The 24945-nt window shown below is 49.9% G+C and overlaps 1 protein-coding gene across 2 annotated transcripts; it reads left to right on the forward strand.

Moving 5' to 3' along the window:
- The first annotated feature begins 1112 nt into the window (after positions 1-1112).
- Positions 1113-16325, forward strand: LOC133357920 (tyrosine-protein phosphatase non-receptor type 1-like). Of its 2 annotated transcripts, XM_061576102.1 has the most exons (8): positions 1113-1291; positions 4692-4782; positions 6819-6919; positions 8292-8390; positions 9063-9200; positions 10007-10216; positions 11093-11227; positions 12491-16325. In XM_061576102.1, the coding sequence occupies exons 1-8, from the start codon at positions 1232-1234 to the stop codon at positions 13313-13315; spliced, it is 1659 nt and encodes a 552-aa protein (XP_061432086.1). In that variant the 5' UTR covers positions 1113-1231; the 3' UTR covers positions 13316-16325. The 2 variants fall into 2 exon arrangements, with proteins under 2 accessions (XP_061432086.1, XP_061432087.1); XM_061576103.1 differs by lacking the exon at positions 6819-6919 and having other exon boundaries at positions 1254-1291.
- The last annotated feature ends 8620 nt before the right edge of the window (positions 16326-24945 follow it).

A 24945-nucleotide genomic window follows, 5' to 3' on the forward strand; every position in this document is an offset into this window, starting at 1 on the left:
TCCCGACACTCCTTCTCTTACTGCGCATGCGCATGGGGCAACACTGCCCCGCCCTAACCCCCCTCCCAACACCCCTCCTCTATTGCGCATGCGCATGGGACGACACCGCCCCCCAAAATCCCCCTCCCGACACCGCTCCCCATTCTCCGGTGCCCATTTCAGCCAATGGGAAACGCCGTTACCCTCCCACGTTCTCCGGCATCCACCAATCAGGTGAGTCGTTGCGTGATGTGCGTTCATTGGCTATCCCACACGCGGGGTTCGTGTAAACACGCCGCTGATTGGGCAGAGCGGATGGTAGTGGTGGCTCGACGTGATGACGTCACAACGTACGCATTACTCTTTACGTGATGACGTATTTTGGGGACTGGTACGTCATTGCGTACGGTAGTGGCGTAAAAAATAATACAGATATCAGAATCTTTAGTTTGTTTAGTTTTTTTGTATATATTTTTAAGCGATTTTCTTACCTTTCCTATACTTTGCAATCCTATTAAATGGTTCTTTCGGTAAAACATTTAACTTTGAAATCCTATAGTTTTTTTATTGTTTGTTGTTGTAACGTTTTGATCCGCTCCTTATTGGACACTTGTGAAAGAGAGCTTTCTATCTCATCGGATTCCTCCAGGATAAATAACAGATTCTGACAAATATTTCAACGTCGGCAAACCCACTCGATTGAAAAACGTCCACTGTGCAATTACGTCATTTCAACGTACGTCATCGCGCTGACATTGCGTCATCGCGCAGGGCGGCGGCGCGAGCGCGCGCGCGCCTGCGCAGGGAACGCAACGTCACCGCGCTGGGGCGTGACGTCACCACGCTGGAACATGACGTCACCGCGCAGGAACTCGACGTCACCGCGCAGAAGCGTGACGTCACCGCGCTGGGGCTCTACGTCACCGCGCAGGGGCTCTACGTCACCGCGCAGAAACTCTACGTCACCGCGCAGGGGCTCTACGTCATCGCGCAGGGGCTCTACGTCATCGCGCAGGGACGCCACGTCACCGCGCAAGGGCTCTACGTCACCGCGCTGCAACGCGACGTCACCGCGCAGGGGCTCTACGTCATCGCGCAGGGGCTCTACGTCACCGCGCAACAGGCGGGGCCGTTGGACGGTTGGGCAAGGGAGGGCGTGGTGGCCTGTGCGAGTCGGTGTGGAGGCGGCGGTCTGAGGCCGCGACTCCGTGAGGCCTCGCCGCGATTCCCCCCCCCTCCCCCCCCGGGCGGAATGGAGGAGGCGTTCAGGGCCATCGAGCGCGGGCAGGGAGGCTGGGAGCGCGCCTTCCAGGTCGCCCGCTGTTGTACTCGCGCGGGGCACACGTGGACTGTGTACAGTGTGCACGTGCCGTGTGTGTGTTTGTTTGTCTTGTGTGTGCTGTGTGTGTGTCTTGTGCTCTGTGTGTGTATGTCTTGTGTGCTGTGTGTGTGTCTTGTGTGCTGTGTGTGTTTGTCTTGTGTGCTGTGTGTTTGTCTTGTGTGCTGTGTGTGTGTCTTGTGTGCTGTGTGTGTGTCTTGTGTGCTGTGTGTGTGTGTGTTTGTCTTGTGTGTGCTGTGTGTGTGTCTTGTGCTCTGTGTGTGTGTGTCTTGTGTGCTGTGTGTGTGTCTTGTGTGCTGTGTGTGTTTGTCTTGTGTGCTGTGTGTGTGTCTTGTGTGCTGTGTGTGTGTCTTGTGTGCTGTGTGTGTGTGTGTTTGTCTTGTGTGTGCTGTGTGTGTGTCTTGTGCTCTGTGTGTGTGTGTCTTGTGTGCTGTGTGTGTGTCTTGTGCTCTGTGTGTGTATGTCTTGTGTGCTGTGTGTGTTTGTCTTGTGTGCTGTGTGTTTGTCTTGTGTGCTGTGTGTGTGTCTTGTGTGCTGTGTGTTTGTCTTGTGTGCTGTGTGTGTGTGTGTTTGTCTTGTGTGCTGTGTGTGTGTGTTTGTCGTGTGTGTGTGTGTTTGTCTTGTGTGTGCTGGGTGTGTGTGTTTGTCTTGTGTGTGCTGTGTGTGTTTGTGTTTGTCTTGTGTGCTGTGTGTTTGTCTTGTGTGCTGTGTGTTTGTCTTGTGTGCTGTGTGTTTGTCTTGTGTGCTGTGTGTTTGTCTTGTGTGCTGTGTGTTTGTCTTGTGTGCTGTGTGTTTGTCTTGTGTGCTGTGTGTGTTTGTCTTGTGTGCTGTGTGTTTGTCTTGTGTGCTCTGTGTGTTTGTCTTGTGTGCTGTGTGTTTGTCTTGTGTGCTCTGTGTGTTTGTCTTGTGTGCTGTGTGTGTTTGTCTTGTGTGCTCTGTGTGTGTGTTTGTCTTGTGTGCTGTGTGTTTGTCTTGTGTGCTGTGTGTTTGTCTTGTGTGTGCTGTGTGTGTGTTTGTCTTGTGTGTGCTGTGTGTGTGTGTTTGTCTTGTGTGCTCTGTGTGTGTGTGTTTGTCTTGTGTGCTGTGTCTGTTTGTCTTGTGTGTGCTGTGTGTGTGTGTGTTTGTCTTGTGTGCTCTGTGTGTTTGTCTTGTGTGCTGTGTGTGCTGTGTGTGTGTTTGTCTTGTGTGTGCTGTGTGTTTGTCTTGTGTGCTCTATGTGTGTTTGTCTTGTGTGTGCTGTGTGTTTGTCTTGTGTGCTGTGTGTGTGTGTTTGTCTTGTGTGTGCTGTGTGTTTGTCTTGTGTGTGCTGTGTGTGTTTGTCTTGTGTGCTGTGTGTGTTTGTCTTGTGTGCTGTGTGTGTTGGTATTGTGTGCTGTGTGTGTTTGTCTTGTGTGCTGTGTGTGTTTGTCTTGTGTGCTGTGTGTGTTGGTCTTGTGTGCTGTGTGTGTTTGTCTTGTGTGCTGTGTGTGTTTGTCTTGTGTGCTGTGTGTGTTTGTCTTGTGTGTGCTGTGTGTGTTTGTCTTGTGTGTGCTGTGTGTGTTTGTCTTGTGTGCTGTGTGTGTTTGTCTTGTGTGTGCTGTGTGTGTTTGTCTTGTGTGTGCTGTGTGTGTTTGTCTTGTGTGCTCTGTGTGTTTGTCTTGTGTGCTCTGTGTGTTTGTCTTGTGTGCTGTGTGTGTTTGTCTTGTGTGCTGTGTGTGTTTGTCTTGTGTGCTGTGTGTTTGTCTTGTGTGCTGTGTGTGTTTGTCTTGTGTGCTGTGTGTTTGTCTTGTGTGCTCTGTGTGTTTGTCTTGTGTGCTCTGTGTGTTTGTCGTGTGTGCTCTGTGTGTTTGTCTTGTGTGCTGTGTGTTTGTCTTGTGTGCTGTGTGTTTGTCTTGTGTGCTGTGTGTTTGTCTTGTGTGCTGTGTGTTTGCTGTGATGGGGGGGGGGGGGGCTGTGTGATTGTGCCTGTATGCTGTGTGTGTGTGATTATGGGTGTGTGCTGTATGTGTGCTGTGTGTGTGCTGTGTATGTGATTATATCTGTGTGCTGTGTGTGTGATTCATGTGTGCTATGTGTGTGATTATGCCTGTGTGCTGTCTGTGTGCTGTGTGTGTGCTGTGTGTGTGCTGTGTGTGTGATTATGTCTGTGTGCTGTCTGTGTGCTGTGTGTGTGCTGTGTGTGCTGGTTGTGTGATTATGCCTGTGTGATGCATGTGTGTGCTGTCTGTGCGATGCCTGTGTGCTGTGCTGTCTGTGCGATCCCTGTGTGCTGTCTGTGTGATGCCTGTGTGCTGCCTGTGGCTGGCTGTGTGCTGGCTGTGTGCTGTCTGTGTGCTGCCTGTTTGCTGTGAGGGGGTGCTGTATGTGTGCTGTATGTGTGATGTCTGTGTGATTCCTGTGTGCTGTATGTGTGATGTCTGTGTGATTTCTGTGTGCTGTATGTGTGATGTCTGTGTGATTCCTGTGTGCTGTATGTGTGATGTCTGTGTGATTCCTGTGTGCTGTATGTGTGATGTCTGTGTGATTCCTGTGTGCTGTATGTGTGCTGTATGTGTGCTGTCTGTGTTATTATGCCTGTGTGGCTGTGTGCTGTATGTGTGTTGTCTGTGTGATTATGCCTGTGTGCTGTATGTGTGCTGTCTGTGTGATTATGCCTGTGTGCTGTATGTGTGCTGTATGTGTGTTGTCTGTGTGATTATGCCTGTGTGTTGTCTGTGTGTTGTGTGTGTGATTATGCCTGTGTGCTGTATGTGTGCTGTATGTGTGTTGTCTGTGTGATTATGCCTGTGTGGCTGTGTGTTGTCTGTGTGTTGTCTGTGTGATTATGCCTGTGTGCTGTATGTGTGCTGTATGTGTGTTGTCTGTGTGATTATGCCTGTGTGGCTGTGTGCTGTATGTGTGTTGTCTGTGTGATTATTCCTGTGTGCTGGCTGTGTGATTATGCCTGTGTATTGTCTGTGTGATGCCTGTGTGTTGTCTGTGTGATGCCTGTGTGTTGTCTGTGTGATTATGCCTGTGTGTTTGTGTGATTATGCCTGTATGCTGTCTGTGTGATTATGCCTGTGTGCTGTATGTGTGATGCCTGTGTGTTGTCTGTGTGATTATGCCTGTGTGCTGTATGTGTGCTGTCTGTGTGATGTCTGTGTGATTATGCCTGTGTGATGTCTGTGTGCTGTCTGCACATGTTCGGGTCTGTTACTGTGTACACGAGGTGTGTACGCGTGGCACTGTGTACACTTAGCAATCTGTGCGTGTGACGCTGTCTGTGTGCACGTTATCCGTGTGCGTGGTGATGTCTCTATACACGTGGTGTATGCTTGAGCTGCTCTGCACGCTTCTCACTGGTTGATGTCCGTGCATCCTAAGGTCTGTGTGCGTGTGTGCACGTGTGCAGGACCTGGCCCGGGACAGCTCGAACTTCTCGTGCCGCGTGGCTCACCTACCGCTCAACCGCACGCTGAACCGTTACCGCGACGTCAGCCCATGTGCGTGTCCCCCAATCTGTGTGCGTGGTTGATTCTGTGTGTGCGTAGTTGATTTTGTGTGTGTGTGGTTGAGTCTGTGTGTGTGCGTGGTTGATTCTGTGTGTGTGCGTGGTTGAGTCTGTGTGTGTGTGTCCATAATCTGTGTGTGCGTGGTTGATTTTGTGTGTGCGTGGTTGATTTTGTGTGTGCGTGGTTGATTGTGTGTGTGCGTGGTTGATTCTGTGTGTGTGCGTGGTTGATTCTGTGTGTGCGTGGTTGATTCTGTGTGTGCGTCGTTGATTCTGTGTGTGCGTCGTTGATTCTGTATGTGTGCGTGGTTGATTCTGTATGTGCGTGGTTGATTCTGTGTGTGTGCGTGGTTGATTCTGTGTGTGTGCGTGATTGATTCTGTGTGTGTGCGGGGTTGATTCTGTGTGTGCGTGGTTGATTCTGTGTGTGCGGGATTGATTGTGTGTGTGCGTGGTTGATTCTGTATGTGTGCGTGGTTGATTTTGTGTGTGCGTGATTGATTCTGTGTGTGCGTGGTTGATTCTGTGTGTGCGTGGTTGATTGTGTGTGTGTGCGTGGTTGATTCTGTGTGTGTGCGTGGTTGATTCTGTGTGTGCGTAGTTGATTCTGTGTGTTTGCGTAGTTGATTCTGTGTGTGTGTGGTTGATTCTGTGTGTGTGCGTGGTTGATTCCGTGTGTGTGCGTGGTTGATTCTGTGTGTGTGTGGTTGATTCTGTGTGTGTGCGTGGTTGATTCCGTGTGTGTGCGTAGTTGATTCTGTGTGTTTGCGTAGTTGATTCTGTGTGTGCGTGGTTGATTCTGTGTGTGTGCGTGGTTGATTCCGTGTGTGTGCGTGGTTGATTCTGTGTGTGCGTGGTTGATTCTGTGTGTGTGCGTGGTTGATTCCGTGTGTGTGTGTGGTTGATTCTGTGTGTGTGTGGTTGATTCTGTGTGTGTGCGTGGTTGATTCCGTGTGTGTGCGTAGTTGATTCTGTGTGTTTGCGTAGTTGATTCTGTGTGTGCGTGGTTGATTCTGTGTGTGTGCGTGGTTGATTCCGTGTGTGTGCGTGGTTGATTCTGTGTGTGCGTGGTTGATTCTGTGTGTGTGCGTGGTTGATTCTGTGTGTGCGTGGTTGATTCTGTATGTGCGTGGTTGATTGTGTGTGTGTGCGTGGTTGATTCTGTGTGTGCGTGGTTGATTCTGTGTGTGTGCGTGGTTGATTCTGTGTGTGCGTGGTTGATTCTGTGTGTTTGCGTAGTTGATTCTGTGTGTGCGTGGTTGATTCTGTGTGTGCGTGGTTGATTCCGTGTGTGTGCGTGGTTGATTCCGTGTGTGTGCGTGGTTGATTCTGTGTGTGCGTGGTTGATTCTGTGTGTGTGCGTGGTTGATTGTGTGTTTGCGTGGTTGATTCTGTGTGCGTGGTTGATTCTGTGTGCGTGGTTGATTCTGTGTGTGCGTGGTTGATTCTGTGTGTGTGCGTGGTTGATTCTGTGTGTGCGTGGTTGATTCTGTGTGTGCGTCGTTGATTCTGTGTGTGCGTCGTTGATTCTGTATGTGTGCGTGGTTGATTCTGTATGTGCGTGGTTGATTCTGTGTGTGTGCGTGGTTGATTCTGTGTGTGTGCGTGATTGATTCTGTATGTGTGCGTGGTTGATTCTGTGTGTGCGTGGTTGAGTCTGTGTGTGCGGGATTGATTCTGTGTGTGTGCGTGGTTGATTCTGTGTATGCGGGGTTAGAGTTCAGTCAGTTGCGATGTAATTTTTCAAATTTGGACCAATAACGCCACGATGCAATGGTCTGCACTCTTACGTGCGACGTCGTGCAGTATTACAGCTGTTAGACCGGCATTAATTATTGGGACGGCCGCTGGATTTCAAACCATGAACCTCTGCAATGAGCGGCGAGCGTGCTCCCGCTGGGCCGCATTGTCAGCGCCCTCCTCGCCCCGTGTTTTTGATAGCGCACCCGGAGGGCGTTGCTTTGTCTGGTGTTTACTTGTTTGGGGGGGGGGGGGGGGTGTTTGTATTTTTGCGACGTTGGGGACCAGATGACGACAGTCGGGTGAAGCTGCAGAGGGGAGATAACGACTACATCAATGCCAGCCTGGTGTGCGTGCCCCAAGCCGGCCGCAAATACATACTCACACAGGTGCCCGCATGATCGCACGGATACCTACGCACATACACGCGTACACCTACAAGCATTCTTGCCATGGTGGCAAGATGTTGACTCCCTCGCTTGGTATACAGGAGGTCATGGGTTCCATCCTGACCCTTATGCCTGTTTGTATGGAGTTTGTGTATTCTCCCCTGTAGCCGCATGGATTTTTCTCCAGGTCCTACCGGTTTTTCCTCCTTTACATTTAGAATCAACATGTGTTTGAGAATATTTGGCTGCTATAAATTTCCATGTAATAAGCCACTTTTCTGAGCTATCATTTGTGGCCAGGTTGCTTCTGATAAAGAGATGTATGGTTCAGTGGGACTTACCTGGTTGAATAAAAATAGTCTATAGTTTAGCATATACCTACGTAGAAATCATAAACAACATCTGTTGGCCACTCAGTGGCGGGGACGTCACCACAGCGGTTGTGCCATTCTAGATGCACTTTTGAGGCTATCACGTGAAGTGTGGAAGGGTTTCTGCTGTCGGGAGTTCACAGCACAGACCAAGAGAATAAGAGTCGACTGACTTAAATGACTGATAGATGACCCCACCTGTCCTCTCCAATTTGCCATCTTGCTGCGTTTTGGCCGCCCGGCGCTCAGTCTGAGCGTTGCTCTTCCACCTCTTGGCATGCAGTGGCTGGGCGTGCGGGCTACATAACCCAGCCAATGCAGTCTCTCGGTGGAGCTCACCGATGGAACTGTGTTACAATATTTCAAGGATCTGTGAGCCCGAATAATAACGCAGAGCTTTGGCCTATTGATATAATCATAGGCCTGGACCAGGTCATTAAAGCAGATGGAGGTCCTGGGTGGAGGTCCCGTTGAAATTCCCTACACCTCTGCTGAAGCAGGCGGACAGAGAATATGGCATCTGTGCAGGACCGCCCTGATCTTAAACCAAAATGGCGCTCTGCATGCCTCTCCTCAGTGTGACTGGTGAGGTTACGTTGAATCATCCTTGCCAGGACCTTTCCCGGCACACTGAGGAGGGAGATGCCCTGTTATTTGTTGCAAGTGCTGTTCGCTAGGACCTCTGAAGGTGACCAGCATCATACCTGGCCGCCTTTGTCTGCCACGTACCGATGTTTACACATCGCACTAGATACCCATTTGAGGCTCAGTCGACTTTAGGGAGGCCCAGGGCTGGTTCAGATATTCATCACTGGTGATGGTAGCCGTGAGTGGGAATCGAACGCGGGGCGCTGGATTGGTAGCGCAGCTGCCAACCCAACTACACTACCGCTCCCCACCACCACCAACCACGACTATCACCACCACACGCGGCTCATCTCAATTTTAACAACCGCCCCCACCCGTCTTGCTCCACGACTCCCTTTGCTCCCTCCACACAGGGACCTCTGCCACACACGTGCGGTCACTTCTGGCAGATGGTGTGGGAGCAGGGCTCGCGGGCCGTGGTCATGCTCAACCGGCTCGTGGAAAACAACTCGGTGAGTTTCCCAGCGCTGCCTCTGGACATCATCATCATCATCATTGGCCATGGTCAATCCACTGCTGGATGAAGGGTCTCCTCAAGCTGCTGCCACCTCCATGTTTGTTTGTTGTAGTACAGAGTTAGACTGATGGCCTTAATCTAAGTTGTCTTGTGGTTGTTGTTGGTTGTTTGACTTGCATCCCACTGGGATTTTTGCACACAGCGTTGGTGTTTTTTTCTGCAATATTTTGCTGTCTTTTCTTGGATTTTCTGTTTGCACTCAGTCACATATTCACTTTAAGATGTTTTTTGTTCATGTTTTTGTTTGTTGCGGTTGCACCCGATTCAAGAGCCGAATGGCTCACAGGGCTCTACCTAATAAATGAACTTGAACTTGAACCTCCCACGATCTTGCGATGTAACAAGTCACCCAGCACCTGCACAGTAGCTGATTTTTAATGCTATGAACACCGTGCCGTGCCGGCCTTCATAGGTGCTCGTTAACAGCACTTGCCCCAAAACTCTGTTAAGGCCACACAGGGGATTTATGTCTTCGTGCTTTGCTTTCCACCGACCCCCTTGTGTGCCGTGCCGGCTTTCGTAGGTGCTCCCAAACCGCGCTTGCCCCAAAAGTCTGCTGTTAAGACGATGCACGGTGGATCTTTGCCTTGTGTGTGCGCTGCTGCAGATTAAGTGCGAGCGGTACTGGCCGTTGCCTGACCACCCCGAGATGATTTTCGACGACACGGGCGTGCGTGTGGTGCTCCGTCGCGAGCGCGAACGCCAGAGCTTCACCATGCGCCGACTCGAGCTGGAGTTCCTGCCGGTGCCTGTGTCCCCCCCCCCATCACCCCCCACAACCACCCACCACCACCACCTCACAACTACCCCCCACTACCCCCCACAACCACCCCCCACAACCACCCACAACCACCCACCACCACCCCCCCCCCACCACCACTCCACCCCCCACAACCACCCCACCACCCCCCACCACCCCCCACAACCACCCCACCACCACCCCCCACAACCACCCCCCACAACCACCCCACCACCCCCCACAACCACCCCACCACCACCCCCCACAACCACCCCACCACCACCCCACCACCCCCCACAACCACCCCCCACCACCACCCCCCTGAGGTCGCAACTGGGTACCCGATACCTGTACCCTACCCGATACCCGGCTACCCGTACCCGGCCGGGTACGGGTACCCATTTGCGACCCTAGTGCGGCCGGGTACGGGTAAGGAATCAAAACCCGTTTGCGACCTCTGCCACCCCCCCACCACCCACCACCCCACCACCATCCCCCACAACCACCCACCACCTCCCCCTCGCTCCCGCAACTCACACCCCAACCCCCGTGACTACTGACCTCACACCAATGAAACCTCAGCATGCGTTTAGATTATTTAGATTGTTTTGCTGCTATACATTTCCACGGTATAAGAAGCTTTTAAATTATCTAGGTTTGAAAACTATTTTCTTGAGAACTGCTTTTTCCGTTTAGTTGGTCCTTGCCCCCCGCACCTACGATCACGACGGTTGGCTGCGTACAGCGCGAACGAAGTTAAACGTACGTACGTACGCACATCTGATGACGTCCGCGACTGTGTTGTCGCGCAGAGCGGGGAGCGCCGCGAGGTGCTGCAGTTCCACTACACGGCGTGGCCGGACTTCGGCGTCCCGTCGTCGCCCGCTCGCTTCCGCGCCTTCCTGCAGGCGGTGCGCGCATCGGGGGTCCTGCACAGCGGCCATGGCCCCACGGTCGTGCACTGCAGCGCCGGCATCGGCCGCTCCGGCTCCTTCTGCCTCGTCGACGCCTGCCTGGCACTGGTAGGGACAGTTAAACGCGTTGGTGGCGGCGACGGCGGTGGTGGTCGTGGTGTCAGCTTGTCTGTGTGTGTATCGCTCCCCACAGGTGTGTGGGGAGCGATAGTGTAGCGGTTAGCACGCTGCGCTATGAACCTGGAGACCTGGGTTCGATTCCCGCTCACGGCCAACACCAGTGACGATTATCTGAACCGGTCCTGGGCCTCCCCCAGGTCGACTCAGCCTGAAATGAGTAACTGGTGCGGTGTGTAAACATCGCCACTGGGGAGACAAAGGCGGTCGGGCGTGGTGCTGGCCACCCACCCCCTCGTGTACCGTTCCGGCCTTCATAGGTGCTCGCTAACAGCACTTGCCCCTACAGTCTGTTAAGGCTATACGGGGGATCTCTGATCTGTATCTGTGTACATGGGTGTGCGTGTGTATGTATGTGAGGAGCGGTAGTGTCACGGTTAACGCGCGGCGCTACGAACCCGGTGACCAGAGTTCGATTCCCGCTCACAGCCAACACCAGTGACAATTATCTGAGCCGGTTCTGGCCTCAAATGAAAACCTGGTGCAGTGTGTAAACATCGCAACTGGGGAGGCAAAGGCGTGGTGCTGGCCACCAACCCCCTCATGTGCTGCACCAGGCTTAATTGGTAAAACCGAAGGACCCCGGAGAATAAATCCACACGACCACAGGGAGAGGGTCATGCAAACTCCAAATATGCAGGTGTCCGGGTCTGGATCGAAACCACGATCTCCCGTACACGAGGCGAGGTAGTTAACATCTCGCCACCTTGGCGCCCGATGACCTCCCAAGCGATCTTGGCGAGGGACGGTGGGCGATTGTTGTGCCTTGTTACGCTCCATTTGTCGCCCTCCTCCGCTCTCTTGCAGCTGTCGGAGCGAGGCGAGGTGGACGTGCGAGCCGAGCTGCTGTCGATGCGACGCGCCCGAATGGGCCTCATCCAGACAGCCGACCAGTTGCGCTTCTCATACCTCGCCTTGCTGGGGGAAGACGCGCACTCCCAGGTGAGCATCACAGTCATACCACCGCTGCTGCTGCTACATTTTAAGTTTGCATGCGTTAAAGTGTTTGCAGTAGGGGAGGCGATGTTCAAGTTCAAGTTCATGTATTAGGTATAGCCCTGTGAGCCATTCAGCTCTTGAATCGGGTGCAACCGCAACAAAAAAAAACAAAAACATGAACAAAAAACATCTTAAAGTGAATATGTGACTAAGTGCAAACAGAAAATCCAAGAAAAGACAGCAAAATATTGCAGAAAAAACACCGTACACCAACGCTGTGTGCAAAAATCCCAGTGGGATGCAAGTCAAACAACAGCAACAACAACCACAAGACAACTTAGATTAAGGCCATCAGTCTAACTCTGTACTACAACAAACAAACATGGCTAAACCAATACACTTTTCGAAATCACCAAAATAAAGCCATGAAAGCAATGAAAAAGCAATCATAGGAACTGTGACGGAATTTTCACAATAAATGGCATCAACAACATGTACTACCAAAACCCTGCAGCCACTGTGTGTGATCCCACAATGGGGAGCGGAAGTGTAGCGGTCGGCACGCTGCGCTACGAACCCGGCGACCCGAGTTGGATTCCCGCTCACGGCCAACACTGGTGACGATCATCTGAACCGGTCACGGGCCTCCCCTAGGTCGACTCAGCCTCAAATGAGTACCTGGTGCGGTGTGTAAACATCACCGCTGGGGAGACAAAAGCGGCCGGGCGTGATGCTGGCCACCCACCTCCTCATGTGTGCGTGCAGGCCTTAATAGGTGCTCGCTAACAGCACTTGCCCCAACAGCCTATTAAGACTGTACGGGGATCTTTGTCTTTGATCCCAGGTAATTTTTCAATTCAACACCAGTTAAATTGTGTTGTTTTTTTGCTAAAGGAGGAAATCAAACAACCTGGGAGGAAACCCATGCAAAGTAGGGGGATAATATGCAAACTCCACACAGAAAGGCGCCTGAGTCAGGAATGGAACCCTGGGCCTAGTTACCTTGATCAGACGCGTGGGGGAAGGAAAATAAATGAGACTCGGACCTTGTCTCTTGAGCTGGTTGAACAAACTTGTAACGGGCGCGCAATAAATACGTGAAATATTCGCGTAAAGCTTGCACTGCTTTTGTTTAACCAGGTGAGTAGTGGGTTGCCACAGTGGCAGAAGCTTGCAAGATGAAAAAAATCGAGTACGACAATGAAGCGAATAGAAATATGAGCAAATGAAACAAAATTTCAGTTTTTTCTTTTTTATTCCTGGCAGGACGATGACAAAGACAGCGACGCTGAAGATGAGGACACCGAGATGCTCCGCCTCACCCCGCTGCCACCCCCCCCAAACACGCCACCGCTCCCGCCCCCCCGCCGCTCGCTCGAGCCTACGTCGCCCCCCTTCTTCCCGGCAACCCCAGAGGGTAAAGCAAACCCCCCCGCACTCCCCGACAGACCCCTGACGGGCCCGGCGAGTGGAATGCTGGTGGACGGGTGCGTTAACGGACAGTCGGACGGGCCAGGCGACGCACGGGAAGAGGTAGAGGCGGGCGACGGCTCGCAGGGAGACGCGCAGATTGGGAGACGGGGAGAGCCGCCGGTGGGCGAGCTTGCCGACGAGCGGGCAAAGCCGCGAACGGACGATTGCGTGGACGCTCCGAGGGATTCGCGGACAAACGGACGAGCGGACGGACGGGACGAGCTACCGCCGCCTCCAGCGGACTCGGACTTGGAGGGAGACGCAGATAACGGACGGGAAGAAGTGCGGGCGGGCGAGGGCGAGGCCGGACGGGAAGACGCAGCAGGGGACGTGCACGCGGACGGAGGTGGCGGCGTGCGTGCAGACGGGCTGGGAGATGTGGATGGGAAGCCCAGGCTGCGCGCGGTCGGACAGGCGGAACGCCGCGTCGAGAATCAACGCGCGGACGGAGTCTTCGCGGACGGGCCGAACGGCAATCTAGTGCGACAGGTGGACGGGACCCCGCAGGTCCGCGGCAGACGCGCTGCGCCGTACCCGTTGCTATACCAGCTGGCCGCGGTGATTTTGCCGGCCCTGCTGTTCGTCGCTTACCGTGCTTTGTTTGGCGAGCGGCGGTGATGGTGGGTGGGTGATGAGGTTTGGGCGGGGGGGGGGGGTACAGGGAGGGGTGGGGGGCGGTGACTGTTACAATGACGACTTGTGTCGCGCGTTGTTTGACGTGGTGCCCGGCGTCTCGCTTCTCACGTTTGGGGAGCTTCTTCGGCGCTCGATTTCAGTTGCTGATGGAGCCACACCTGTCACCGTTCCGCTCCGAGGCTGAAAAAGCTTTTTCGTGGCACGCCAAGCGAAACGTCGGCACATCGCGTCGACTGACATGAGATACGGCCCAAAATCGCCAGAGAGCTGAACTCGGAAACTGGGGACGATGCCCGAGCAGGCGCGCATGGCCTTGATGATGGTGGGGATGACGACGACGACAAGGATGAGCTGTAGTGACCGTTGCGCTGGCTGCATTACGGGGACAGCGGTGGCTGTAGGGGACAACGAGAAAGATTACTGCGCTCACAGCGGCGCAAATTTAATTGTTGCCATAAATCGTTTGATCGTTTATAGCATTATGCTAATTCTTACAGAGAATGTGTTAATGCGTGCAACGGGTTTCGTCGCTCATTCATGCGCCACATCCTTCCCCTGAATGGCTCTTGGATTAAAAAAATGGACATCAAGGAGTTAACGAGACTACGGCAGTCGTACCACCGCTCGTCGAATCACACGGGTGGGTAGGGACAGTTACGTTAATGACACGGTGATCGTAAAGCGCGCCTTCGAGATAGTGGGGAAAATGCTGAGTGAAGGGGGTTGGGCGGGCAATACACTAAATCCGTCCTCTTTACAAATCCAGATATTTCCGTGAAGAACAAACGTTACCCATTTACAATAATTAATTATTTCTATTATTATTATTACGATGGCTTTTTGTATAAAAATTGAAAAAAACAATGTAAAGATATAAACCACTGCAAAAAAATCACCAAAATGTCACAAGACAATTCTGGACCCTGCACACTCCAAAGTGACAAGGCCGTCGCTGCCGAACTGCGCCAGGGCAGCTGGGTGTAATTGTGATCGTCAAATTTCCAATGTTTTTTTTATCATAATTTTGGGACCCCCGCTCCCACCCTGTTATACGCAGGGACACGGTGGGTTACGCACATCGCTAGACAACGACGATGCACAATTTTTAGCCTAGGTCACGAATGCGCTCCTGCAAACGTAGATAGCTCTACCTCTAAAAAGGTCAACTCGTAAATATGCATATTGTTTTGAATACTCTACGGAAATTGTTTTAACGCAGTGCAGCGTCGCATATCCGACCCGATCAATTAACCACCCGTGCGGTAGCTGTGCATGGTTGTAACAAGATACTAGTTTCCACAGCTAATAACAAATCCGACCTTTTCACAAAAGTATCGTGATAATATCTTTGCATTTATATAACACTTGGCTTAATATACCCCAACAACTCACCTTGCATCGCAACGCATCTCAACCATTCGATGGGCACCCCCCCCCTCAGTGGCAGCTGTCCCTGTGCGTCGACGCAAGGCGACTCCGTTGTTCTGCTTGTGGGTGAGCGCCGATTCCAATGTTGTCGTCCCAATTGAGCAATTCCTTAGCGTGCAGTCAAGCGTTTCCCCCGCGTTAAATCGAGCCGCACTTGAATTCGTCCCGTGACCCGTTTTGCGCGCACGTAGTGCGACTCACCGTGCCACGTGGCCGTCCTTCGCCTCTGCCCCATATGCCAGTCCCCAACGAGTGGGATATGTGACGCTGTATTGTTGGTATATATATTTGCACTGGCTTTTTTGTTTTCTTCCACCCTCCCCACCCGCATGCAGCAGGGATAATGCACTATGCAGGTTGGAAGGGGTCTCGCGCTTGCCCGCTTAAAACCGGGCCTAACACCCGAGCAATCCGTCCCGTAACCAAATCGCGCAACTCGCCGGCACACAACTGCTTTGTCCACGTCTCCGCGAGGAGTTGCGGCTATCTAATGGCTCTCGAAATTGCGTAACCTTATCGATCGCCTGCAACTGCTTTTTCCACTTCTCGGCGAGTAGTAGATGCGCCAACAACAACAAACATTGAATGGCGCTTGTACAGGGTGACCCAAAAAAAACGGGCCCCGTGCCTATTAGAGTTATTAGAGTTGGGGCCTGTTTTTTTTGGGTCACCCTGTATTCTGGATTACTTATTTAAGTTGATAACACTGGTCAACACACTTTTTCTGGCATAAGGTATTTCAACGGGTTTAATGTAATTTTGGGGTGCTGATTCCAAATCTGGCATCAGTTTTTGTCTATCACATCAGGTTTTTGAGATATCAAATAATGCATTTTCAATATAAACTGCAGAAGAAAAATATTAAATAAGTGTGGATATCTACATAAAATTATATTTTAAACACACTATCCTAAAAATACAGCACCATATTTTAACACTAAAGCAGTCACTGACTCGCAACAACTTGCAATCATAAGTGACACAGTTAATTTCGGGTAAAATCAATGAAAATGGGGTATGCCGATAGCATAAAAATGAGATCTGATAGAGAAAATCTGAGATTAGATTTGGAATCAGCACCCTGAAATTAGTCTAAAACAGCTGCAAAAGTCCAGGCCAGAAATGTTTTTTTTTGTTGACCAGTGTTATCAAACGCAGTTTGTGAATGCGTCACGCGATGGAACGCATCGCTATACATCGGGAAGGCGAAGTCTGTGCTCTCATCCAAGAATAAGCAACCGATTGCAGAGGCACTCCCACATAGAGCAATTTAGTTGTGTGCATCCAACTGCTCGGGGTGTGAAACCGGTGTTAAGGGCCTGTGCTCGTGTTGCTTGCTTCATAATCTACGGGGCCCGGGTTGGGTCTCGGTCCGGGTCGCGAGCTATGTTGGAGGGTTGGGCCTGGGTGGTAAGCTGCGGTGTAGGGGTTGGGTTTTTAATCGATGAGTTTTCACGCATTCCTACCGACGGATTATAAGAACATTCTGGAAAAAGTGAGATGCACCCCAAACGTGTGCCTCGTGGTCAATAAAGTTATACAAATATCTGGTCAACAACAGCCATTAACATAGCACTTGTACCAGGCTCGGTGCACTTTTAGACCACGTTAAGGTGCCGTGGGTTGATTGACTTGCTGCTTTTTAGCCGCCCGGTGCTTCACACGTTGTAGTAAGCGTCACTCCTCCGTTGTTGTTGGAGGGCAAAGCTTTCAGTTTCCCAGTAGCGTCTTTGACGAATCACTTCCACAGAGGCTGATCTTGACACCACTGGTGTCACTCATCAGCAAGTCCAATCAGATCCACATTTTCCCGTATCGCATCGGTCCATCTCATCTCCAGCCTGTGCCTTTCCCGTTTAGTTCCCTCTGTCCGACCAAACAGAAGCTACTTGGGCATACGGTGGCTGGCCATGCAGGCTACATGCGTTGACTGTTAATCCAGTCAATGCAGCCTTGCCTGCTGGAGGAGCTCACTGATAGGACTCTATGTCCATTCCAGTCTGGTTAAACCCAGGATGGAGTGTATGCAGGCCAGCCTCAATGTCCGTAAAAGACCTCGAGCTTTGTTTGTAACTATAGGCCGAGTACCTTTCACACAGTGTTTCGCGGCTGATGAATAGATAATGCTGCTCGACTGATTCAGAGTGAGACTTCCACTGCCAAACCAGAGTTGGCCGTAACCACACTGCCCCGATATGGAAACGTTCCACTCAATACACAACTGCCCCATTACTGATGGGGAGTTGAGTTGGTTGGCATATTTGATGTCCTAAAATATCCAGGCAGGGTTCATGGTAAGGCCCCAGGGTCAGCAGCAGAGTCTTCAACGACTTCTCAGAGTGAACAAAAAATACCAGTTCATCAACGTAACTAACATGGATGACTAATATGGAGCCATTCCTTGATCAAACCAAGGCATCGATCAGCCCCTGATGGAAAATCACCTAGTACAGCCATGGAAAGCATCTTGAACTCGGTGGTTAAAGAAGATGTTAAATAGTGTAAGGGCTAGAGAACATCACTGTCGCTCCCCAAGGTGAACAGAAAATGCCTTTGACTCCCATCTAAAACTTGACCGGGGCCTGCATGAAGGTTCTTAATGATTGTGAGCAGAGCGTCAGGGACCCTGTAAGCATGAATATATCATAGGCCTTGACTAGGTCAATAAAGAAGAGATGTAGGTCCTGTTGACATTCCGCACATCTCTGGTGTAGACGATGAGATGGAGAATTTGGCATCTTTGCAGAAACGCCTTGGTCTGAAACCACAATGGGGTTCCACAGGCCTCTCCTCAGCAAAGGGGATGTTGACTAATCATCGTCAGGATATTTCCTGGCATAGAGGGAGATGCCGTGATGATAGTTGCAATCATTGGGCATCCTTCCCATCCTGCAGAACCCATTCTGTGCACCAGACAGTTGCAATGATATAGCCTGCACACAACCCTCCCACGGCAGTTTTCTTGAGAGGTCATCTCTGCCCGGCGCTTTTTCTGGTCTCAGGATCTGGATCACCCTTCGTACTTCCTCAACAGATGGCACATCAGCCAGCCACTCGCAGGGAGCGGCTCCTTCCTCTTAATATTTGAGGCATGGCAGCCCAAATCAGGGTCAACCCCATCTTTCAACATGATATTATCTATCTTAATTTGAAGCTTTCGTGACTGCAGGAATCCATACTCTTTGGTTCTTTCGCTAAAGTCACGTGGGTAGAAAAATAATAGATCACGACGTTTCGATCGCAACACGAGCAATCGTCATCAGGTGTGACAACCACAGCAAGAAAAAACTGCTGAAGTAAAACACGGTAGATCTTTCGTCTACTTCAGAAGTGTTTCTTGCTGTGGTTGTCCCACCTGATGACGATTGCTTGTGTAGCGATCAAAACGTCGTGATCTGTTATTTTTCTACCTACGTGACTTTACCGAAAGAACCAAAGAGTATGATATTATCTAAGCTGAGGGGTTTCCTTTTTCCCAAGACTTATGAAATTCTCTGCAAACCTGCAGACCTGTTCCTGGGGGGTTGGAGATCCGATCACCTTTTCCCCCCTTAATGGTGGTGGCAGGTGTGGTGCTGCAATTAAATTTTTGTATGGAAGTAATGAGTGATTGTGATCGTGCGCTACCGAGGCAGTTTCCATCTGAAAGACAACAACAACAACCGCCATTCGCCACTAATTGGCGGTGACGTCACCACGACACTTGTGCCAGGCCAAGTGCACCTTGAGGCCACGTGAAGTGTCGAACGCCCGCTGGCCGGAGGTCACGGGGCAGACCCAGCAGGTGCCACGGGTCGACTGACCGAGATGACCGAGATAACTGGCTGATGCACCACCTGTGCACCCTACTGTACCAACTTGCTGTGCTTTAGCCACCCGGCGCTCGCAAAGACAAGACAAAGTCACACAGCGCAGCTACTCGAATTATGTGACGCACGCCCTCCTACGTTTGCTTTGAAATTTGGGGGGGGTTTGGGTGGTGTTGGGAGTGTCTCTTATAATCCAGAGAATTCAGTATAATTATTTGTGAATGTACGTGAACGTTTTTCGACTTTAAGTCCGTAGGAAACACTGAAATGTGGACCAAATGTTTATGCATACAGAATGTACGTTCCCTTCAGATCTTGGAAGCAAAGCAAGATAGATAACACGTGCTACTACATATGCGTGCTAGCACGATCATCATTATATACATACTCTTAGTTTTTTCGGTAAAGTCACGTAGGTAAAAAATGAAATTAAAGTTAATAAAAATAAAATAAAAAAATCACGACGTTTCGGAGGCAACACAAGTCTCCGTCATCAGGTGGGACTGTCACTTGATGCAGCAAATCTGGCTGTGACGGTCCCACCTGATGACGGAGACTTGTATTGCCTCCGAAACGTCGTGATTTATTATTATTTTATTTTTATTAATTTCATTTTTTACCTACGTGACTTTACCGAAAAACTAAGAGTATGAATCCTTGCAGTCACGAATGCCTCAATCTAGAATCATTACATACGTCAGATTATGGGTGAAGCGTTGGCGCAGTGGTTAGCACGTTGCACAACAAACCCAAATTCGAATTCCAGCCACGGGCAACATCGGTGATTAGTCATATCCGAAACTGTTCCTGGCTTCTCCCTTCGCCGACCCACACTTGGTCAGCGTGGTGAAGTATGGTCAAACATTGCCCTCGACCAACATGGCATGGGGAGGGCTTCCCCTCCGTGAGTGGTTGGATGCAGGGCTGTATAAAGACTTGTTAACACAAAACAATTGAACATATAAGTAACACAACAAGCCGCCAAATCGCCTCCACTTATCTGCCCCTCCGTGAAATGAAATTTAAACAAAAAATACTCATCCCGTTAGCCAAACGGTCTGGCAGCAACATAATTTCAGCAGCATTGGTTCAACTTAAGCAAAACTCTGTGCTGCATTTGACATAGCGTCTCATGAGCAGAGCCAGACTTTCTTGAACAAATGCTGGTGAACTGCATGATGCTTGTCGACAAGTATCCACTTGAATGGGTGAGTGTAATATGATATATATTTACATGCATAGCAGTAGACAATTGTATATAGTTGCACGTATACACGTGCACGCATTCGTTTGTGTGCGAACAAGAGGTCAAACATTGTGGAGAACGAGAATCTTCAGGAATAGGTCATGCCGACTGCGCCCCAGTGTTAGCATTCATCTCACGATGAACGTCATTTATTTACCCAGCAAAGGTCTCGCCAGGTTTTTAGTTCTCTCTTTCAGGAGGATCCTTCGCTTGCGCTGTTTTGGAAAATCGCTAAATGTTTCAATTCTGAAGAGCTCAAAGATTTTTTTCATTTTCCGAATTGCATTATTCGTTAGCCTTCCCCCGCACCTCCCGATTATGCCGCGGTTGGCTGCGTATGGTGCGAAAGAAGTTCAACATATACATGATACAACATTTATTGTGATTTCTAAGAACACTGCATGTGCGAGGAAACAACTTGCTGGGGCACCGCAAAAAAAAAGCACCAAGCGTGCAAGGGAATGCCGCTCAAGCATTCGTGAAACTGCTCGCTGTACTGTCATCTCCTGGCCACCTCACAATCCTGTGTGTATTTGATAGATAAAAGTGCAACCATGTCAGTGGCATCTGTGCGGTTTGTACATTCATGTTGTATTCCTATTGTGCTCTTGGGTGTTGCGTGGTGAAACTCAACATCAGCTGTGACCTCGCACTCACAGCGGTGCATGCGTGTATGTGTGTTGAACTTCTTTTTGGTTCTTTCGGTAAAGTCACGTAGAAGGGAAATAATACAAATAAAACAGTGTCTGAAATTCAGACACTGTCTTTCCGACAGACCTGTTCTTCATCTGAGGACGGCTGCTTGCGTTGTGGCCGAAATGTCGTGAGAATTATTTTATGATGTTTTATTTTTATTATTTTATTATTTCCCTTCTACGTGACTTTACCGAAAGAACCAAGAAGATGAATCCCTGCAGTCACGAAAGCTTCAAATCGAAATTTAATATTTTATTATGTTTTATTTTTATTATTTTATTATTTCCATTCTACGTGACTTTACCGAAAGAACCAAGAAGATGATTCCCTGCAGTCACGAAAGCTTTACATCGAAATGTGTTGAACTTCTTTCGCACCGTACGTAGCCAACCGTGCTAACCGTAGGTGTGGGGGAAGGACAACTGAACAGAAAAAATAGTTGTAAAGAAATGTGTTTTCAATGTATATTTAAAGGTGCATACTTCCAGTGGCTTCCTAATATCAGAAGGGAGAGTTCCAGACGGCCACGGAAGCGTATCTGAAAACGGACGCTGCGGTGACTAGGAGATGTTAACTCCCTCGCCTGGTATACAGGAGGTCGTGGGTTCGATCCTGACGACTGTATATTTGGAGTTTGCATGTTCTCCCCGTGATCGCGTGGATTCTTTTCTCCAGGCCCTACGGTTTTGCCCTCCACATTTACAAACATGCGTTTGAGAGTTTTTGGCTGCTACACGTTGAGCCGTCACTTGTGGCCGGGTCGCTTCTGAAAAAGAGCTACGTAGATCAGTGGGCCTTACCTGGTGAAATAGTTGAATAGTTTTAGTTTAATATTGCAGCACTACTTCTGACACGTGGGGGGGGGGGGGGGGGGGGGGGGCGCTGAACGTTTCCACATGCCCTGCTGCAGCGTGTAATGGTCATCGTGTGGGCAGTCGGGCCGAATTTTATTTTTCATTTGAGCCGGAATTGTTGCCAAGTTACGTAAACAAGCAAATGTGATGCTTTTTGCATGCGCGTTCATCGGTGGCTGGATTTGAGATCATCAATCTGCTGAACAGGAGGAGGGAAGCGATGTCGTGGGATGGTGGCATCAGCAACACTCGTTGAGATCACGTCCTTGAATAAAGTCAAGAGTAGTGAAGTATTTACAAAACATCCTAAACAAGATACGCTAAAAGGACAATCTCGCGTTAGGATGCTTGAAATATGTATTAGGGTCTAACCACTGTTTTTGTTTTGAAATATTTGTTGGTCTTCCCCCCCCTCCCCCCAATTTATTCCAATTGTGCTTTTTGTTTGCCATGAAATGAAAAATCATTCATTAAACTTGCAAAGCAGTGCAGAAGATGTTTTTTTCTCCAGGACCACCCGAACACTGCTTGGAGTGGCCTGTTTATCTTTTACACGGGAGATGGCCCACGACCCCCACACTCTGCTTGATATTGTCACGTAACATTTAAACTGTAAAAAAAAACATGAATTCTCAGAGTTGGAATTTAGCCAAGTCACAAAATCAAATTTCACACGGTGGCTTTTTTTTAGCAGTCATTAGTGACGACTCTGAGACCATCAACCCATTACATCTAACGCCCGTTTGATCACAACTCAATTAGCTACGTCTATGGATTATTTATCAATGTGTGTGTACAAGTCATTGGTGACCGGTGGGGAGCGGTAGTGTAGTGGTTAGTGGGATGCGCTACCAACCCGGCGACCCGATTTCGATTCCCGCCACTAGGTCGACTTGGCCATAAATGAGTACCTGGTGCGGTGTGTAAACATCAACTTTGGGGAGACAAATCCAGCGGGCGGTGGTGCTGGCCACCCACACCCTCGTGTGCTGCGCCGGCCTTCATAGGTGCTCAATAACAGCACTTGCCCCAACAGTCTGTGAAGGCTATTCGAGGGATCTTTGTCTTTGGTGACCAGTCTAACTCCGCCAACTCGACATTTAAGCACCCAGTTGGATCAGTCGGCTGAAACCCAGATTCAAAACCCAGACCCTTAGCAGTACTCGCTCAATACGGGCCACCCGGCCCATTTCCCACCTCATTCTGTGCTAATTCTATGGGAGGGTTGTGGCTCGGGCTCCATACAATGTGTGGGTCTCTATGTGTAAGTTGTCCGTGACCATCATCTCCACACTTGAAAGCCCCGGTGTGTCTGAAATGCGGGATTCGAGCCCAGGATTTTAGCGATACCCGCTCGCCGTGTTGGACCGGAGCCACCCGTCCTCCTGTCCACTGGTTTTGAGTGTGTCGGTAGCACGCAGAGGTCGCAAACGGGTTTTGATTCCTTACCCGTACCCGGCCGCACCAGGGTCGCAAACGGGTACCCGTACCCTACCCGATACCCGGCTACCCGTACCCGGCCGGGTATCGGGTAGGGTACGTGTACGGGTACCCGATTGCGACCTCTGGGATGAAGCGATGTTGCAGGCGCGGGTGGGTTGATTCTAGGAACTTGAATTGTGAGAAGAGACAAGACGTTGGGAAATGAGTAACAAACGGTTACTCACCAGTGACTCACGGCCTACCCGTACCCGGCCGCACCAGGGTCGCAAACGGGTACGGGTAGCCGGGTATCGGGTAGGGTACGGGTATCGGGTAGGGTACGGGTATCGGGTACCCGATTGCGACCTCTGGTAGCATGCCAATGTGACCCTTAAACTAGACCAGCAATCGTTCAGCATTCCAATGCATTGTTTTCTAAATGTATATTTTGTTTCGTCATCCTTAAATGTTATATTGTTCTCTGTATCAATGTAGACAATTATTTTACTGGAGGACTGATGTCCCAGTGCTTGTAGTCATGTGGGTCTCTTTTTTTAAGGAACGCTTGATACCGACAATAAATTTCTAAACATTTTCTTGGGGGGATATTTTTTTTCCCCTTTAAAATATTTTCCAATTGTGCTCTCAATGTGTCCATCCGAAACTGTCAGAGTGGTGCGTCACGATCCTCCTGTTGCACAACTACTTCAAGTGACCTCTTATTCACATGAACAAAATAAACAATACACTTTCCCATCTGTCCCTCCACGTACATCAATGTACGTATTTTTACACATCCTATCGGTTAAACAGCCTTCTGGGAGTGATTCCAGCAGCACTGGTTAAACAAGCAAACTTCAAACCGGTTTCAGTGTTCATTGTCTCAACAGCAGTCCGGCTTCCTCCTGTTCAGAATCGCAATCCTTGTTTCGACTGCAGGAGGAATCCGATTAGCTATGAAGCTCTTTTTAATCACAGATGTCCAGTATGGGCGGGTCAACAAATTACAAGAGCACTCCCAGAAGGCTGAGGATTTGTTTAAAAATTGTTTTTACCGAAAGATATGTGAAGGTGCATTGTCTGCTTATTTTGTTACTAATTGTAGTGATCTATCTGTTCCATCGCTGGACACTTAAGGCCCCGGGCGTTTAAACCTGAAGGCAGTGTTCTTCATTACAAGGACCGCAGGCCACTGGTAGCCACTCACGTTGGCCCCCAACAATACACTTGTGTGAAAATGCCCCATCAATGCGCTGCCGTCAAACTCCAATGCTTTCAAATGTGTGGCGGCCCTCACACTGACTGATGTCTTATCGGTGAAAATGCCCCCCCCCACACCCCCATAAATTAGCTTAGAACTGCCATATTTTGGAGACGCTTAACTGCAATTGGCATTGGTCTGGTCTATTTGACTTGTGGTGTCTGTCTTGTTTAAATGCAACGTTATTTTCTCTTGGCCTTAAGCCTTGCCCTGGTATGAGGTTGTTATTTTTTTTTTGGTGGGGCGTGGGGCCCATGGCTCGAGACAAAAGTAACAGAGACTTTGTATAACTTTCCCGTGGTTTATTAGAATTTGGACGATGAGAATTCACGAGTTGAGACTGAGAATATATTACCAGAAACACACAAAGCCGTGACTAGAATCCGTCACCCCGTGTATTATGTGGCTGTTGAGTTTGTCTGCCCGTGTCTAAAAATGTCGTCTAGGTGTGGCCACCCTGAGGTGAGCGGCCACCACCGCTACTCACCACCAGGACTTTGGTAATCACTCATGGGGGTGCTGACACGCCAAAGGGGAGTATCCAAAACTGTCAATACCACCGGAGAACTTGTAAATTAAGAAATCTGTGACTTTCCTCTTTTATTGGTACACACTTCACTTCGTTATATCGCTCGGGTTTATTTCCAAAGGTGAACAAATCCAACAGGTTTAACGCATTTTTAGAGAGACCCAGGCATGATCAGATGAACCTCTTCTATCCCTTTGGATGTTTGACACACCTCGGTTCTTTAGAACTTCTTTAATATTCATATTCTTGGGTTTTTTCGGTAAAGTCACGTAGGTAAAAAATTAAAACTAATAAAAGTAAAATAAAAATCACGACGTTTCGGAGGCAACACAAGCTTCCGTCTTCAGGTGGAACCGTCACAGCACGA

This window comes from Lethenteron reissneri, chromosome 60, assembly GCF_015708825.2.
Source record: "Lethenteron reissneri isolate LAM-NWPU_2019-01 chromosome 60, ASM1570882v1, whole genome shotgun sequence".
NCBI classification, from domain to species: domain Eukaryota; kingdom Metazoa; phylum Chordata; class Hyperoartia; order Petromyzontiformes; family Petromyzontidae; genus Lethenteron; species Lethenteron reissneri.

Coding starts and splice junctions, on each gene's coding strand:
- LOC133357920 (XM_061576102.1), top strand. CDS start 1,232: ATGGAGGAGGCGTTCAGGGCCATCGAGCGCGGGCAGGGAGGCTGGGAG. Junction 4,783..6,818: donor TTACCGCGACGTCAGCCCAT/GTGCGTGTCCCC, acceptor GTTGGGGACCAG/ATGACGACAGTCGGGTGAAG. Junction 6,920..8,291: donor GCAAATACATACTCACACAG/GTGCCCGCATGA, acceptor CCCTCCACACAG/GGACCTCTGCCACACACGTG.